At 37.6% G+C, this 19,459-nt stretch overlaps 1 protein-coding gene across 5 annotated transcripts in view; it reads left to right on the plus strand.

Moving 5' to 3' along the window:
- Positions 1–19,459, plus strand: part of POC1B (POC1 centriolar protein B) — a 93,424-nt gene that overhangs the window by 45,182 nt on the left and 28,783 nt on the right. For 4 of the 5 annotated variants that reach the window (XM_064590802.1, XM_045872877.3, XM_064590803.1 and 1 more), the window contains 3 exons: positions 1,637–1,705; positions 2,416–2,568; positions 10,792–10,872. In XM_064590802.1, coding sequence (XP_064446872.1) covers positions 1,637–1,705; positions 2,416–2,568; positions 10,792–10,872 — 303 coding nt within the window. The remainder of the gene's footprint in view (positions 1–1,636; positions 1,706–2,415; positions 2,569–10,791; positions 10,873–19,459) is intronic. The other variant, XM_054506890.2, reaches the window with a different exon arrangement.

The following is a 19,459-nucleotide window of genomic DNA, read 5'->3' on the forward strand; positions in this document are numbered from 1 at the left end:
GGAGAAAGTCAACAAGGAGAGCCCAGTGCCTTCTGTTAGGAGCCTGTCCTCAGTGTTTTTCTCTGATATTTCTTGTGGACATGCCTGCCCTTGTCCGGTCTGGCCTGTGACAGGGTACTCAAATGTGACTCATTCTGGGATTCAGTTCTTCAGCCCATTTGCGCACAGATAAAGCCACATTTTCTCTTTACAAGCCTTTATCAGTAAGAAAGATGACATTCCTATGCGTTAATTTTTGATTTAGAACCCAATGAGGAAGAGGCTTTCTCTTTATTGAGCCTGTTCAATCACACACACACACACACCAGCATATGATGCACTAAATAAAAACTGTTTTTAAGTGTATAAACTATTCCTCCTTTCTGGGTAAATATTCAAACTTCTCTAAATTTTTTAGAATGCATCCTGCATCCTCTTTTTTTTTTTTTTTTTTTTTTAAAGATGTACTAGGTGCTTCCTTTTAACCAAGTGTGAGCTGTTTATCTCCAGAAATAGAATAGGCTTTGAGAAGGGGTTTTGTCTGCCTTCATATATCCTGCCTGGCTTCCTGCTTTGCTTTATCATTTGTTCTGCAGCTGTGTTAGAGCAAAGCAGAAATAGACACTAACCAGCTCAGATATATGTGTATCCATGGATTTAGGCTGAATAAACAACCAATAAAAGTGGTCAAGGATTAAAAAATCCATGGAATAATATAGAATAATAATAATAATAATACAGAATAATAGAAAAAATATAATATTTTAGGAGAAAAACAGTGTACACAAAGATGGAATTTTTCATGGTCTAGAGTAAAGATGTTTAAGGGGCTATAATAACCTAAGTCTGTGTGATGATCTACTTAAAAAATACAAAATGGTTTCCCCCCCAAAGTTTTCTTATACTGATCAAGGACATTAAGAACAAACAATATACTAATATTTTTGAGATGAGAAAGAATTATTCTTATCTTGACTGAAAAATTGACCTAGAGGCTATGCATCTGTGATTTGTCCCAACTCCACAGTCATTGCTTAATTTCAGGTTCTCACTACCTCTCACCTCGATAATTGCAGTAATTTCTTAACTGGCTCCAACCATTAATTCTTGCTCCCATTCATCATTCTTACAGTCGTGATCCCAGTGTTCCACAATCCCAACTCTCCACCTGCTGTGTCCTGCTGGCAAAACTCTCAGTGACTCACTATTGCCCACATGAAGGGAGAGCTCGGTAAAGCCCATTGTGGTCAGGAAATGGCCTTTGTTCATATCACCTTACAGACTTGTCATTCAGTTTCTGCTAGTGATTTGTTGAATAAAGAGTCCAAAACCAGAAAATCTTAATAGACATTCTTATTCACTTCGCATGTACAAGCTTTTCTTTAAATGGGAAGAAAGTGTTATTTTCATATTTTTATTAGTATTGCTTTTTTTATCTAGTATCATTTATATGTGTTTTAATATCATGGGTTGGTTCCTTAATTATCTTTACTCTGCTTACATTAGTTGGCAGCAACTGGGTACGTTCCATCAGACTTATTGCATAAATTGTCTATGTAGATTAGGATGAAAAATTCATACAGTCTTTCTGGCCATGAGAAAACAATACAAAGTGCTTTTTTTTTTTTTTTTTTTTAAATCTCTGTTTATTTCTTAGGGACCTGTCTTTACCGTTTCATTTTCAAAAGGTGGAGAGCTGTTTAGCTCAGGAGGTGCAGATGCGCAGGTTTGTAAATCTTTCAGCTCCTTTGATTTGGTGAGGGTAAAGGCTAAGATTCTTACAACCAGCTCGTTTGTAGTTGTTAAGATGATTATCAGTGAGTTTATATTTTACTTTCATGCCAGGAAGTCTGCTGTCTCATAGCTGAAATAGTGCCAGTTCTGACACTTTCTGGAACTCAAACTCCACTTATTTCTTGTGCTCATCTCGACGCTTAATTATACTTGGAATTTACTGACTTCCTAGTGCTGGTGTGGCGCTTCCACCTGAACTCTTGCCTCACCTTTTATCTCTAGGTCATGTTTTTCAAATGTTAAGCTCCTTGAGGATGGTAAATATAAATTGTTCATTTAGCAAATCTGCATTTTTGGGGAAATGACCAAAAGTCATTCATAGGCAAATGTATTGAATGAGGTGGACCATCAAGCCAAGAACATGCTTTGAACTTTGAAAACATCAGAGAGGATTTTAAAGTAATAAGTTATTTTCTTAGTATGAATTTTAAATTGGACATGAAGGCCATTCAAAGTGCTAAATCTCTCCCTCCCACCCTTAAAAAAGTAGTATTGGGAAGTAGTAGCACTGTTGAAGTATACATCTAGCCTTCCTGACTATTTTGAGGCACAATTATGTAAACTGTTTTTTTTTTTTTAAATCAGTTCTGTTGCTTTTACGTGCAAGTCAGTTTTAAGTGCCAACATATTAATTTTTTATAGGTCTTATTATGGAGGACTAATTTTGATGACTTGAATTGTAAAGACATGATTAAAAGAAATCTCAAAAGGTTACATTTTGATGCATCACCACATCTTGTCGATATATACCCGAGGACACCACATCCCCATGAAGGGAAAATTGAGACTGTTGAAGTGAGTACTTTGCGCCTAGTCATCCTCCTGTTTGCAAGTGTATGTTTTGGGGCGATTGGTCAACTAGATGCTTGAAATCATACTTTATTATATAAAACCTAGTTATGTCTTAAAACCGCAGTACTTTGAGAAACAATTATTTTCACTAATATAATAACACTATAAATAATGGTAGTGTATAATTCTGTTGAAGCTTCTCAGATTTGCTGCTTGAAGGCCTGGAAATAAAGCTTAAAAATTGTGTCAATGATAATAGGAAATGAGAAATCAAACCTAAGACCTCCGGGTGACCGTGAAGCCTGAATTACTTCATATTCTTGATGTGTTTGGGGAGCATCTGTGATGGCTATCATGAGAACAGGGCTGAAAGGCAAGAGTTTTTATAACAGTTCCTGGAATAGGTATCTTAAAGCCTTTTTATGACCAAAAAAATATATATCTGTGGACAGTACAAAGAAGAAATTTAGGCATTAAACCTAATCATTGAGACCATTTTACTATTTGCCTACTTTGCCTACATATATTTTCAAATATATAATTATCTGTTTAGCTGTAGGTTTTTGTTGACAGGTTCCCCTAGGTCCTATAGATTTAAATGTTCTACTCTTTGCAAAGGCAAAATTCATCTTTGCTGGATACTTGGCTGGTGTTTGTCTGTTTCTTTCCATTTTGCGTGATTCTTCTTAAGCCCCTTTCTCTTCCAAGAGCTGATACCGGAAATCACTATTACCTATTTATCTGAATTGTTTTTTCGTCATCAATAGAGCCTTGCTTTGCCTTTAGAGTAGCTATTTTGAGTCCTTAACACTCCTGAGTGGCAGCTCAGTCACCCCACGCACTGTTTATGTGGTGGATCCACATTCCCTTCCACGGTCCCTGTGTCTCCACCGCAATCTGTTCTTTGATTTTGGTTTCTGTTAGTCACAGTGTGTGTGTGTGCGTACGTGTGTGTGTGTGTGTGTGTGTGTGTACACATTTAAGGTTTTAAAACTTTTTTAAGTTTTTTGGATTATTTTCTAGATTTTGTTTAGCCTCGTTTGGGGATTTCTGTCCTAGTTTTTTCTTGGTGGTATTTATTTTCAGTTGTTATAATTTTTATCCTGCCCATCTTCTGACCATCTTTCTAGTTCTTCTAAACAAAGTATTTACCATGTACTTTACTATTTCTTTGTGCTGTTATTGTATCATCATGATTATTGTATCTTTTTTTTATTTCTTTGAAAGAAATAATGTAATGTAATTTGTGGTTCATCACATTTTTGTTTCAGTTCCTACAATGATAGATGCATTTGTGGATTCCCTGTGATCACATGTGTTCACATAATGTATATATGAAATATATTTTAATTTAAGTTCTGTTTTCTTGTTTTACCCCAGCTGGTTTTATTAACTCGTGGTGTTTTTTATTCTAGCATTTCTGGGGCTTGGGTGGGCTTGACCCTCAGTGTTGCTGCTGCCCTGTCACCCACTCAGTCACCTTTCCAGAGTGATGGGGGGTAGAGCTGCAGGCTGAGCCAGGTCTCCTGGCTCCTAATTCAGTGATATTTCCATGATACCACACTACCCCTGCATTAGACTCCCAATCCATTTTCTCTGTGATTTGCTGTCAGCCCCAGCCCACTTAAGAGTGCTGGACTTTCTTGAAAATGTCAACAAGTTGTCTGAGAAGCTTGGCTCTGACAGAACAGCCAGAAAGCAATAAAAGCAGCTGGGTTGCTTTGCTTGGCTGGGTCGAGATGACCCAGGCCATCCAAAGTCACTCTCAACCATAATTTTCACATGTACACTTGAAAAATCTATTAAAAACCAACCTTTCATCCTGGAATTAGAGTTCTGTTATCCTATACAGAATGTTGAGCATTGTGACTGAATTATGTTTGTGGCCTTAAGAATGGCAGCCTCTGTGTACCCGTAGTTTAAATTATCTGTAAAGCACTCACGGTTGCTTCAATTAAGTACGCAGTATAACATATATTTGTAAAACATCTTCAGATCATGTGATATAAAATGCCAGAGAAGTGACAGGATGCTGCATATGAACAATCAACTGTTTGCTTTTTTTTTTTCCCCTAGAAAACTCTTATACTAAAACAAGGGTGTTAAGTTTTCTGGACAGAGGACAGCTTTAATATTACAAATAAATGTTAAGTATCAAATTTTTTTAAAGGCTTCAAGTTAATGTCCAAGGACCCCTCGTAGAACCAAAAGACTATTAGTTTGAAAATATCAACTAGAATGGAAGAGGATGAATCACTACTATGTCCGTTTATGATCAGTACATTTTACTTTGAACTACTAAATTTGGTGGGTTCATTTTTTTTTTTTCAAAGGTTTAGGCAAGGTCAGTTTATACATACTTGGAAAATATTTGAAAATTAGAAAAAAACTTTTTTTTTGAGATCAGAATTCATGATTAACAGTATAAAAAGTATTATTAAAAGATGTAGAAAAAAATGGCTCCCAAATGATCTAGTTAATTTCCCTAAGTTGCTCTTTTTGTAGTAACCATGAGTATTCCATTTCTGAGTTTGAAGCAAGCTAGTATTCCTTTGGTTTACATTTTTGTGTATTTTCTGTGAGGCTCATTTGAGTGGCATAATCTCAGTCTTCTGGGTGAAATCGTTTGGCCTTTTGTGAAAGCCACCTATTTGCCAGCTTAGGTGCTTTGCTTGTTTGAAGGTGGAGTCTTAGACCTTGGGTTCCAACTGAGGAAATAAGTAAATTACTAATTCTTACATGGATAGAGAGGGCGATAGCAGCTTGCTTTTAGAATAAATGAAAGAAGGCCACATGAAAGAAGGCACGCAACATACAGTCCCAGCACCAGCGGCGTGAGCTGTGTCCTTTCCACTGATCAAACTGCAGGATCCTTTGTTGTAAGCACTTCTGGTCTGCGCATGCCATCTTTTTTTTTTTTTTTAAATATGTATTTTTAAATTTTAAATAATCTCTACATCCAACGTGGGGCTTGAACCTACAACCCCGAGATCAGGAGTTGCACGCTCTACTGACTAAGCCAGCCAGGTGCCCCCGAGGCACTCCATCTTGATTAAAAACAGAGAACAGCTTCTTTCTTTTTTTAGTGGGAAAGAAGCCCAATTTTAAAACAAGGTATCTTTTTTTTTTTAAGATTTTATTTATTTATTTGAAAGAAAGAGAGAGAGCACGAGTAGGGGGAGTGGCAGAGGGAGAAGCCGACTCCCCACTGAGCTGGAAGCCTGACACGGGGCTCAATTCTAGGATCCTGGGATCAGGACCTGAGCTGAAGGCAGACACTTAACCATATGAGCCACCCAGGCACCCCTAAAACAAGGTATCTTAACTCAGACCACATTTTGCTATGGGACATCATTAATTCATGCTGTCTTTATCTTCTTCAGATTGACATGAGCTGAACTGCACAGTTCTGCCTCCAGTTCTTGAAGGGGAACTTAATGTGTGTGCAGTACCTTCCTCTTTTGCATATTTTAATGGGAAGACAATAAAGCCATCCTAAGGGTGACAAGCACCAAAACAGTTATTCTAGGAGAATTGCAGAATATTGTAGGAAGGGATTATGGTTAGTTAAAAAGAATTTATTAAATAATTGTTCTGGTGGCTTTTAATCTTATAATAGCCATTTGAGATGAACTTAATCTATAAGTTCTTAATATTGCACAGGAAATTCTGTGTGATACTTAACAGGAAGGAAAAATCCCTTTAACTTAACCAGATATCTATATAATAATAATCTGTGACAGTCTGGCCATGATTCATTGTTGAAAAATGATCAGTTTAAGTCTTCAGGTCTGAGTTTGTTTTTTTTTTTTAAAGATTTTATTTATTTATTTGAGAGAGAGAGAATGAGAGACAGAGAGCATGAGAGGGAGGAGGGTCAGAGGGAGAAGCAGACTCCCCGCCAAGCAGGGAGCCCGATGCGGGACTCGATCCCGGGACTCCAGGATCATGACCTGAGCCGAAGGCAGTCGCTTAACCAACTGAGCCACCCAGGCGCCCCAGTGAGATTGGGTTTTTATCTCAATCTTTTCTTAAGGTTGGAAACATAATTTTGGATAAAAAATGGCCGCTACTCTACAAATCTTGTATTTTATTTCTAGCCATGGCATATGTTTATATTATTTGGGCCTCAATAAATGTTCTCCAGAGATTTCATAATAATAATATTAGTAATAATAACAGTATTAAATACATACAAAGTTATTCTAATTGGCTTACATAATTTGTCATTAAATCTTCCTTTAAAGCTCTGTGAAGTACTATTTTTATTCCTTGAGAAATTGAGGCACATGTAAGTTAAAACTTAAAGTTAGTAAGTAGCAGTGCTAGAATTTCAACCCAGGTTCTCTGGTTCCATTTTGTGCTTTTAACCATTTTGATGTAATGCTTCAAAATAATCAAAATTAAATGGTACTCTGGTAACAGATAGTAAGTCTCTACGTGTTGGGCATTGTACTAGCTTTAGAGTATGTAACAAAGAACAAGATAGGCAGATTCCTTGCCCTTCCGAATTTGTTAGTAGCAGTCCTTGTGCTCATGGACTCCTCAGTGTGGTGGGTACACAGGGCCTCAGAATGGGGTGGTGCACATGAGGTTTCTCTCCTGCACAAACCCCTCAATGATATGCCCCGGTTCAGTGATAGAGAGAACTCCGCCCCTCAAAAGACAGCCCACTCCATTTCCAGGTGAGTGTAGTTATGACATGGTTCTTCCCTTTAATAAGGACAGAGAGCTAGGAGGGACTGTTAATATTCCTGGAGGTTAGCTAGCAAAGAGCCTCACTGGAAGCATCACCCCCTCCACATATTTTCTTTTGGAGAAGACTGTAAGGTTTTCCTTAGTAAGAATGCCCTGCTCCATTTAATGTATGTGGCAGCAACTTGTTAGTTACGTCAAGAGTTTTCCAACTTTGAGAAGTTTACGGATTTCTCTGTGAGAGATGCTGTTTCCATGGGATTTAGATTTTTGAGCAGTTCACATTTCAGATGGTAAAACCAGATTCTATTTTTCATAGGTAAATGATTTCATATCTACACTAGGTGGCAGTAGATAAAAGAGAATAAAATGTCTGCAAGCAATCTCTTTGGCTGGCTAGGCTAAGATGGAAGGAAAGTGATTCATGCTCAGGTTTCTTATCTTGGCCTCCCATGCGGACTCAGAGCTGATAGGAGGAGGCTGTGTTTTCTGCTGTCTGGAGCCAGAAAGAAACAGAGGTGCTGACAGGCTGCGCGGATAGGCCCTCATCCTCATCCTGTACCGCGCTAACCCCTTTTCTGGGGCATGGGCATTCCGGGGCACACACCTCTAACACAAGTGGCTGGGTAATTATAAAAGCCTCTTAACGTTTCCAGAACTCTAGCTATGCCTATCAAACATGATAAGTGTTTTTAAAATCATTCTGCTCCTCTTCCCACGGGCTCAGCCCTTATCAGCACAGTCCTGGACTGTTGCAGTGTTCTCACTGTTACTCGCCGTTTTTCTGGGTACTCCGCAGGCCTCTGTCAGATTCACCTTGCTAAAGCACATTGCAGGCTCCAACTTTTCTGTGCCTTCCCAAATTCCTTCACCCTTCCCAGCTTGCCCCTTGCCAACCTGTCTTATTACTACCCTGTACAAAAGTATCATGTCAGCATTCTGCTTCTGTGCTCAGGAATGCTCTTTACTTCATCTCTGTCTGGTTTTGTTTTCTAAACCTTTTTTTCAAGGATCCATCTAAGCCCTTCCTGTGTTTCCTCCGTGGAAAAGTTTTTCTCTCTAAGTGCCCAGTCAGCAGTTTCTTTTTTGAGATTCTTGTATACTCTTTGCTGGTACCATTCATTTGATACAAAGTTCTCCTATCTTTGTTGCCCTTTGTTAACTAATTTGTATTCACAGTCTTCAGTAAGTATTTGATGATGATGTGGATTTTTTTTTAATTTTTTTTCTTTGGTCTTGAATTCTGAAGTAACCTCCTTCAGAAGTAATCACCAATCTAGTTAATTATTCCCTTGCTTTCCTTTTTTCATTTACTGTAATATATTTTAATCTATAATTAGATGTTATTTAGTTTTAGGTGGTTTTAAGCTTTATACAAATGAAATCATACTGTGTCTATTTCTTTATAAACTGCTTTTTCACTTAAAATTAAAATCCTGTGGGGCGCCTGGGTGGCTTAGTCGGTTAAGCGTCTGCCTTTTGCTCAGGTCATGATCTCAGGGTCCTGGGACTGAGCCCCACATCAGGCTCTTCACTAAGCAGGGAGTCCACTTGAGATTCTCTCTCTCCCTCTGCCCCTCCCCCTGCTCATGTGTGCTTTCTCTCTCTCTCAAATAAATAAAATCATTAAAAAAAATTTTAAATCCTGAGAGTCATACATTTAGATTCTAAATTTGTACAATCATATCTTGTACATAGTTGTATTTCATATATTTTCACTGCTGTATAGGATTCAGTGAATGTACCACAGTAGTAATTACCACGACTTATGTGTCTTATGTGTCTTTTTTACTGTTGATATACATTAGGGGATTTTGGGTTGTGGCTTTTTTCCCCCACCATTATAAACAGTACCGCTATAAACAAGGCTGGCATCATTGAGTTTTTTCATTTTCAGAATCTAATAGGTGTCAAGTGACATTTTGCTTTAATCTGCTCTAATTACTAATGTTTCTGTAAATCTCTCCACATGCTGATCAACTGTTAGGTTTTCTCTTCCATAATTTTTTTTCTTGGGATCACTGTCTTTCACATTAATTTGTAGATGTGTAAGAAAAACCTACTTTTCCAGTTTTAGACATAATCTATCTCCTTTTCCATGATCTGATTGTTAACTTTGTGGTGTCCATTGTTAAACAGAGATTCTTAATTTTGATGTCATCAGATGCATCAGGTTTTTAAAAATTCGGTGGTGTTGTTATTTTTTGCCTTAGGGTTTGCTTTTGTGGCTCTTGTTAAGATGTCCTTTTTGACCCCATGTGACAAAGATATTCTTTACATTTACCTTATAGTTTATAACTTCCTAGTTTTTTTTTTTTTAAGATTTTATTTTTTTATTTGAGAGAGAGAGAAGGAGAGACAGTGAGAGAGTACAAGCAGGGAGGAGAGGGAGAAGCAGGCTCTCCACAGAGCAAGGAGCCCAATGTGGGCATCGATCCCAGGATCCTGGGATCATGACCTCCAGTGAAGGCAGATGCTTAACTGACTGAACCACCCAGGCGCCCCTGTAACTTCCTAGTTTTAACGTAACATTTAGGTTTTATAGCCTATCTACTGTCCACTTTTGTATGTCATATAGTGAGCCAATTTTCTCAACTATAATCATCCTTCCTCTATTGATTTGTGGTGCTATTTTTCTTTTGTATTTATTTTCCATGTATGTAGGGCGCTGTTTCTGAGCTCTTTATGGTATAGCTTTCTATTTAGTTAAGTCTTTTTAAATATCTTTTACATTAGTTTTATTATTTTTCCCATGAGATCTTATACATCTTTGTATTTTTATTGTGATGTATTTAAATTTTTTATGGTATTGTAAATGATGTCTTTTTATTCTTTTAAAAAAATTTTTTATTATTGTTTTCAATGTAAGCTCTACGCCCAACATGGGGCTTGAACTCACCACCCCGAGATCAAGAGTCGCATACTCTACTGACTGAGCCAGCAAGGCGCCCTATAAATGATGTCTTTTTAAAATTTACATTTTCTGTGTGTTGAAGTACAGACATGCATTTGATTTTGTGTATGGATTTTGGATCTCATGAATCCTCTTATTAGTTCTAATGACTTAGCAATAGATTCTCTTGGAATTTCTCCATAGATAATTACATATGAATGACAGTTTTATTTCTTCTGTTCCAATTCTTACATCTTACACCTTTTATTTCCTTTTCTTGTTTTAATGAACTGGCTAGGACTTTTTTCTGCATCTTTTGAGGTGGGTCATTTTATTTTATTATTTTATTTTATTTTAAAAATCCCTTTATAAAGGTGAATTATATTGATTTTCTAATGTAAAATCAACTTTTTATTCCTGGGATAAATTCAGCTTGGTCATAATGATCTTTTCTTATACATTGATAGATTTGATAGGCTAATATTATGTTTAAAATTTTTGCATCCATGTTTATAAATATAGCAATATATTTTAATTTTAGAATGTATTAGGAAATACCCTCTAGGTTGTTACAAATAGCATCCAGTTTCTTATGGTAGAAAAAAACTAATGTTCACTTTTCTTATGTATACACACAGATTAATCCAAAGCTTGAGGTAATTGATTTGCAGACTTCTTCTCCCCCTGTTGTGGACGTCCTTTCTTTTGATTCTACCACAGTAAGTTTTCTTTGACATTTAAGTGGCATTTAATTATTTGGCAAAATCCATTTTCCTTAAAAAGTGTGTGGGAGAGGAGATAAAAAGTGGGCTAAATAGCCTAACATTTTATCATTAAGAAAACTTGTATAAAAAGTCATATTTACAATGTGTCTAAATAGCCACAAGGGGGAGCAGCACCAATTTTCAGAAAAGCTTTTACTTTGATGACCTTAAACTCAGTCTAACCCGTCCTCACTGTCTCATTCCCTATTAAGGTGCCATCCAAGTGACATTTCACTTTGTTGTCACAGAACAGATTTTCTTCTCTGTTAATTACCTTTCAGAGATGCTAAACTCACTTCTAGTTTTCTCCTGAGAAGCTGTAAAAAAAAGCAGTCATTTCTCTTCGTTCATCCCTCTTGATGGATTATCCAGAGATTAAGTATTTCTAGTATTTGCAATTTTATTTATAAAAACTATATACATATAATTTATTTACTCAGTGTAAAGTCAGAGATTGAGAGTTTCAGCCTTTCAATCTGAGTCTGTTAGCCTTTGCAAGGCAGCTCATCGCTGTCATCAATTCCTGCTAGTCAGGGCAAAACTAGTCATAAGAATGAGTAGGAAGAACGGCATGCATGGTCTTTGGTCACACTACTGTGATGGTGTCAGTGTAGTTAAATATTTTGGAGAATTATTAATGTGTGGCCAAGAAAGAAAACAAATAAAAACACTTGACATTATGACATTACACCCTTTCCAGCAGATCTCAAGAATGGTATTTTTGGTAGAGGAATTCTGTAGAGGGACTACTCCATGTTGAATCTATCCTGTACTAGAAAGAACTGTACTTATTAAGGGTTCTTTCACTGCTAATCCCAGGCAGAGAAGACTCATAGATCACTCATGAGAAGTTCCAGCGACAAGAAATCACCCTGGGTTGGGGGGAGGGGCGGTAACCAACAGGCTGATTGTCATGCAGAATTGTCGCAGAACCTCAAGCAGGTCTGTGGTCCTGTCTCTTATAGTATTCATGTTTATAAAATATCCCTCTTAGCACTTCTGCATTAATAACTTACTTATGACATTAAAAATTAACTGGACATCTAATTCTTGCCACATTGATTGGTGGCTTATAATAGGTACTTAATACATTTATGTTCAATGACTTACTCAACAAGCATAAATTCCAATAAGATGGGTTATTGCCCCTGTAGTAAGAAGAGCAAAAGAGAGGTGGTTTTTGAGATGTGATGCCTTCTTATGAAGCTGTTAGTCTATGGAATTTGGGTATTCCTGGCTTAGAAGTTATCACAGATCATCAAAAGTCTTTGGTCTACATTTTGAGACTCACTCTCCCTGCTGGTAACTTTGCAGTTTTGCAAAGCCTCATGACCTGAAGAACCCAGATGTTTTTTTTACAGTATGCTATGCAAGTGGCATAATTACCACCTAGCAAGTGCTAGCAGGGTATCTATCCCTGGATGGTGATCCAAAGGTGCCCAAGTCAGCTAGTCCATGTTATAGGACCCTGACTCAGGGACTACAATGTATGTGGGACTTTAAGAGGACAATTCTGTATGATAAACACATGACAAGTTTGCAGCTATGCCCATAAAACCTTTAATAAGACTGAAGAGTACAGATATTGTCCACATAAGGATAATACTGGGTTGGATTATATGAAATTGCTATTTTATAGGCAAAAATGGTCTAATGTCAGTGATTTCCCATGGTTCAACCCAGTATAGAAGTATTACAAAGAAGACTCTCTACTGTTACTTAGAGTTGTGTGCTTGATGCTTCATAAAAATAAAACAGAGAAGAAAACACAGGAAAACAGAAACCTACATGCTATAAATCAGTTTAGGATTAAGCTAATGAAGTCCTGTCCAGGTAGATTTTTTTTTTTTTTAAGATTTTATTTATTTATTTGAGAGAGAGAATGAGAGAGAGAGAGAGAGAGAGCACAAGAGGGGGGAGGGTCAGAGGGAGAAGCAGACTCCCTGCTGAGCAGGGAGCCCGATGCGGGACTCGATCCCGGGACTCCAGGATCATGACCTGAGCCGAAGGCAGTAGTTTAACCAACTGAGCCACCCAGACGCCCCAGGTACATTTTTTTATAATCTGGAAGATAGCTGGTTGCCTCCAGGCAAGGTATAAAGACTCCTGATTTTATTTATTTTACTAGGACATTCTCTGAAGACATAAATATATGCTCATAAGGCATCTTTTTTATAAATAGTGTCTCTAAAACTTCTCCCTTTAAATTTTCAATATCTATATCTATATCTATATCTGTATCTATATCTATATCTTCCTTTTAGCTCACTGATAGATAATTGGGTAGAAAACTAAAGTGAAATCACTTTAAATGTCCATCTTCTCATTAATCTACTGGTAAGTAATTCTTAATCTGTAGTCCCTGAACACTGGCTGCTTTTCTCTTGCTTCTGCATATCAGATCAGGCATAATTGTAAAGGAGATTCATTTCTGCTCTGGCATGAAGCACAACTGCATTAAGTATTTGTGATGTGAACTTTGCATGTGATTATAATTCTAAAATCCAGAGAAATACTAGAAGCCAAAAAACAGTACTTAAAGGTGGATTTGATTTTTGTTGTGGTGGTTACTCCTTATCTGGGGGATTTATCTGGTTTTCATAGAAGACTGGAAGAAATTTTCCTTAGAATTCATTCTATCAAGAATGGGACATAGGGGCGCCTGGGTGGCTCAGTCGTTAAGCGTCTGCCTTCCGCTCAGGTCATGGTCCCAGGGTCCTGGGATCAAGCCCCACATCGGGCTCCCTGCTCGGCGGGAAGCCTGTTTCTCCCTCTCCCACTCCCCCTGCTTGTGTTCCCTCTCTTGCTCTGTCTCTCTGTCAAATAAATAAATAAAATCTTCAAAAAAAAAAAAAAGATTACTCTTTAAGCCTGAATTTGTCAAATTTCCTAGTAGGATAAAAGCCAGGTTTGTTATGATATAAGAAACAGTTGGCTTCTAGCTCTGCTTTGACTTGATTTAGTATTACATTCGGACTGACCTGGAGATCTGCGAGTGCTGATACCTGGGCTCTGATGCTTTCTTAGCACAAGTCATGCATACAGTGTAACGGCTGCTATCTCTGTGGCTTGTGCTTGTGCCTCGATGGCAGGCAGGACAGCTGATACAGTATTTCGGGATCAAGATAAGCTGTTACCAAAATGCAGTTTTTTTTTAAGATTTATTTGAGAGAGAGAAAGTAGAAGAGCAGGAGCATAGGGGGCAGAGCAGAGGCAGAGGGAGAAGCAGGCTCCCCACTGAGCAAGGAGCCCGATGCGGGGCTCAATCCCAGGACCCTGGGATCATGACCTGAGCCGAAGGTAGACCCTGAACCGACTGAGCCACCCAGGCATCCCACCAATCTGCATTTTTAAACCATTGCTGTTAAAAACAAACAAACAAACAAACAAACAAATAAAAACAGAATGGGGGGGCAGTTTGTAAAGGGATATACTGGCTGTCAAATAGATACAATTTTAAAATGTTGATCTCAAATTCCTAAATCTTTATTCTGATTACATTGTTACTTATTATGTACTGATTTTCTGAGGGTTTTCCAAGATTCCATTGAGTCTTTTTAATATTTTCATTTATTCAGTTAGAACTAGACCAAGATTCTGTCATCACCATTGTACAGCATCATTTAGCATTAGCCCTGACATGGGATGTGGCTATATGGGATGTTCCAGACCCTCCCCTACTCTCACCTCTCTCCTGTAAAAGGTGGCAAGATAGGAATTTCTCTTCTGTATCCTAACATAAAGTCTTTCTTAAAAGCAATATTGACTGTAAACAAAATTTATTTAAAATATTCTAGGATTATTAAAATATTTTATTCTAGGTCAACTATATTCCTAAGTTTTGATGTCCTAATTTTACTGTTATTTGTCCTACAAATGAACAAAATGAAATTGATAATCTTGCTAGTGTTCCTCTGACTGATTATCAAAACACTGGACTCTTCACTGAGAAACAAAACAGTGTTCTCATCTTCATTCTGGCAACTGTGTAGAATACGAGCTTAATGTGGGTACCTTTATTTAGAATTGGGGACAGTATTTCAGGTCAAATTAATTCTTTACAATAAATGAGAATTTGCAATTATATTATAGAAAAAAATCAAGGGTTTACAGTCTTTTGTTGCTCCATCAGTCAAAATATTTAAAATTATAGTACACGAAGACATTACATGAGATGCTCAGTGAGCTGACTTCAAGAAACTTACAACCTAGCCCAATAGAAATAAGAGTTTAAGAAATAAGTGGCAATTTCAGCATACTAGATGCCAAGTGTATGTGACTGTCATGAAAGCTTATTGATGGAAGTACTCAGAAAAGATCATTAATGGGGTGGAGAAAACTAGAGAATTTCTCTAGAAGGAAACTTTTGAGCGGTTCCTGACCTGACCAGAGTTGGGTAGGATTTTGAGTAGGACATTACAGTTGAGGAAAGCAAGGTATAAGTAGATGTCTCAGAAATAATTGAAAATATATACCCCAATAATAAAAGTTCATCGGTCTAGTTTGGTATCTTTAAGTTGCTTGACTCAGTGGGTACCAGATGTGGTAGAATGCCAGCAACATGCCTACTCACAACATATATGTCTCTTAATCCATACTTGTATTTTAGGTAACTATTCTGTGTCCTTCACTGTTCTTGACTTTAGAAAAAGTGAACAAAACAAAAATACCTGTCCCGGAGAAGCCTGCTTTCTACTTTCTAGTGGGGAAGACAGGCAATTCACAGATTAAAAGGGTAGACTGTGTAGTATGGTAGAGCATAGCGTATATAGACCCCCGCCAAAATGCAAAGGCGTAGAAAGCACTGAAGGCAGGCAGGAGCAAGGGTGTGCGTTAGGTAGTATGGCCAGGACAAGTCATGCGGGAGGGGGCATGTGAGGAATGAAGTGAACAAGCCGTGAGGATATCTGGACAGGCGCTCCAGGCAAGTGGGAGCAGTGCCAGAAGGGCAGATTGAGAGTGAGATAGGGGCCACCGGAGGGTTTCCTTCAGAGGTGGAGCTTGTTTGACTTAGGTTTTAATAGGTTCACTGTGGCTATGCCTGTGTTGAGAATCGGCCCCGGGGTGGTGGTGGAGAGAAGCAAGCCGACTGGCTAATTAGGAAGCTAATGAATAGTCAAGAGTGCCTTGACCCACAGTGGTAGAAGAGGTGGGTAAGTGATCCGATTCTGGATGTGTTTTGAAGGCAGAGCCAATCAGCTGTGGGATTCCCTCTCTCCTTTCCCCAGGGACAGTAAAGTGTAGCCTTGAGGAACCTCAGGATAGCTGAGATTATCTCCTGGCTCTGCATCACTTGGCCAGAGGGATTGCTGAGAGAAAAAGAGCTGTGGTTTTACCACGTCCTTTTTAGGCTCAGGAAAGCGATCAGATCAGTTGAATTAGTGCAGGAGATACTCTGCTGTTGCTGTGACTTAGGGAAGCACAGTGGTAAAACACACTTCTCCCTCCTAGATGTCATGGAGATTGGTGTTTTCAGCAAAGCACACTCTTTTGTCTCAGCGTATTTTTAGGAAGAAAAGTGTTACATGCTTTCATGGAGATGGTCATATGGTATATGCTGTCTGAAAAATATTAATGCATTGATAAAATATATGGACCTACAAAGAGGAAACTTGCAGATACAGAGAAACTATTTCCATGGATGTTGTGGCAACAGTTTGTCCTGGTTACTAAACAACATTGCATAACTAGTTCAGAGTTATTCCAGTTCCTAACTGCTTATGTAAGCAAAGATTTGGAAAGACTTACTCAAAAGAACATGGTGTATGCAAACCTAAATGTCTCAAAACTAAAATTTATAACTTTAAAAGTGTAAAATGGTAATACGTAATTTATTGTCCTCAGGTTCCCCATTTACTTTTCCAGGAAAATAAGCATAAATCAGGTTGCACAATCCTCCGCTTTCACTATTTCCCTGTAAGCTAACATTGCTGGATTTACATATATAAACCACCTCCAAATTTGGAGGTAGGGGAGATTCTTTTTTAAGTTTTTAAACTTTGCAGTATTGTATAAGGTGGCATTTAGTTTGTAAGTTTAGTCCATATGATTTCTGAAACTAGGTATGTTTGTAACTTTGTTGCTGCTTACTAAGCTTTAGGAAACAGACAATTTAACGGTATCTTTAGACATTGGTTCAATGGCCCTGTGGTATCTTTCTCCTGACCCTTGCTCTAAGCGTTTGAAAGGAAATGAACATAGATGTTTGTAGAATCTGTATCCAGACTCACTGGCTGGTACCATCCACAATTTGTCCACCTTTTATTAAAAGACTTTTAGTCTTCATTTCAAACAATAATGATCATGTCAAGTAGGATACAGTAATTTTTTTTATCCAGAACTCAAAAAGTTAAATGTAACTCTGAGATGCTTAGTAGGAATAAAAGAGGAATTCTCATTTGGGTTGAGAAATAATTTTAAAACACTGTCCTTTGAAATTGTAAGAAATGAAGTAATTAAATTGTCAGAGACATTTTAAAAAGAAGATATACATGATAATCAACAGAACTAATGAAGAAAAATGTTTTCACAGATCTTTTACCATTTAGAAGCAAACAGCACATTTTTTTCAGATACAAGTTATTCTAGAGATCGGAGAGAAAATATTAGAGATGGAAAGAGACTATTTCCAAATTAGTTGTATCTTTGCTTTTGAAGTATATTGTGACCCATATGTTATAAAAACTACCAACAGTTGTGAATATGGAGCTCACCTTTTAAAAAATGTGTTTTTGGATTGTAAAAAGAAAAAAAATCCAACTAAAACTTTTTAGTCTGTTAAAGGAACATGACTTTCTTTCTTTCTTTCTTTCTTTCTTTTTTTCTTTCTTTCTTTCTTTCTTTCTTTCTTTCTTTCTTTCTTTCTTTCTTTCTTTCTTTTCCTATCTTTCTTTCTTTCTCTCTTTCTTTCTATCTGTCTTCCTTTTTTTTTTTTTAGAAGACACAGTTCTGGTAATCTGTAAAATTTACTAAGATAGTACAACTAGAAAAAGATTAATAGTGTGGGTCAGAGGCTTTCTTTTTTTCCTTCAAATAAAATGTACTTTTTAATAAAAATAATGATCATAAATTCCAAGTGTTTGACTTAGCTATACTGAAAAATGTACTAATTTGAGTTTCATTCGCAGTTTCAAGGTCACAGAGAAAAAAAGCTTACGTAAATGAGTGTTTCCTTTTACCAAAAAATGTTATACAAATGACATTTCAACAAAAATGATTTAGGACTTAAACTCTTCTTTATGAAATGTACAAAAGAAAAAAAAAAGGAGACTCTTTACAAAAAGATTTTATAAAATACGCTATTTGGGAGCCCAACAGAGTACTTTTTTAGAATTTCCTTTAGAAAATTAGCACATTTCTGGGAACTGGAGGTGTTGGAGTTCCAGGTATTATTTCTGCCTTCCAGCTTCCTGAGATACTGTCTTTATAAGCCGTGACCCCTAACTGCTGCAGTACTACCCAGGGTCCCAGGCCTGGGAATCTCAGCTGCACCCCGGGTTCCCACAGCTGAGCTTGAGGCATGCCGAAAATGCCCCACCACTCTCTCCGCCCACACATCCAGTAACAACTGGTTCCTTCCTCTTCCTGTGGAAGAGCAACATCCTCCGAGATGAGAAGAAATGCACCCTGAGGAATGCAAGAACAGCAGTGAGCTTTTCACACAGGAAATTACTCCAGTAGCACTCTGAAAAGTGCCTATCTCTTGGACTGTCAGTCGGGAATGAGCTTCCTGCTGCTGACCCAGAGAGTGGTTCACTGTGGAGCTAAACACCGCATGTGGGTCTGTCAGTTTCGTGGAAAACCGGGAACTCAGCTTTCAGCTGTTCTGTCTGTCTCTACCCGTCTGGTTTTGAGTTATTTGGTGCTGCATACACGGTAAAGCTAGTTGGCTTTGCTCCTCTCTTTAGCCACGTGACAGTTAATTATTTGGTGGAAGTAGTCAACAACCTGCTAATAGGAATTTTCAGTCATTTCTTTGCACTTCATGAAATCAGGATTTGTAAAATATGTTAGGGCTTCAGAGAGATCAAAACCCCTATAATCAGTGACCTGGCTATTAAGGCCAGTGCTGGTCCTTGTCTAGTTCCTACTGTGTCTTTCCGTTTCCTTTCTTTTGCTTTCTGAAGTAGGCATCAGTAGAAGGTACCATACTGTGTGCACAATCATACATTCTCAAACGTAGATAAAACTCTGTTGCTTTGAACCAACCAACCAACTCCTATTATTTACATTTCAAATGGATTTTTACAGTTGAAGAATGTTTTGGTGTAACTTGACTTTTTAAAAAACTAATTCCTATAGCGTTTTCTCTTTGCATGAGATAATTATGGCCACTACAAAGCCCGGTTTTTATATTACAAATACATTTCAAATTGCTTTCCAAATCATTACAGAATTTTGCTGGGTTTCAGTGCTTATGGTGGCAAAATTCTTTTACTTTTCGCCTGTTTGTTTGGATTATTTTACTAAAGCACATACAAGTTAACTTGTTTGTTCTAAGTTGAAGGGGGGATGGAGAAGGAATGCCAGGCATTTCCTCTTC

Source organism: Mirounga angustirostris, unplaced genomic scaffold (genome assembly GCF_029215605.1).
Source record: "Mirounga angustirostris isolate CCGP_5_RB_7025 unplaced genomic scaffold, mMirAng1.0.hap1 SCAF_5, whole genome shotgun sequence".
NCBI lineage: Eukaryota > Metazoa > Chordata > Mammalia > Carnivora > Phocidae > Mirounga > Mirounga angustirostris.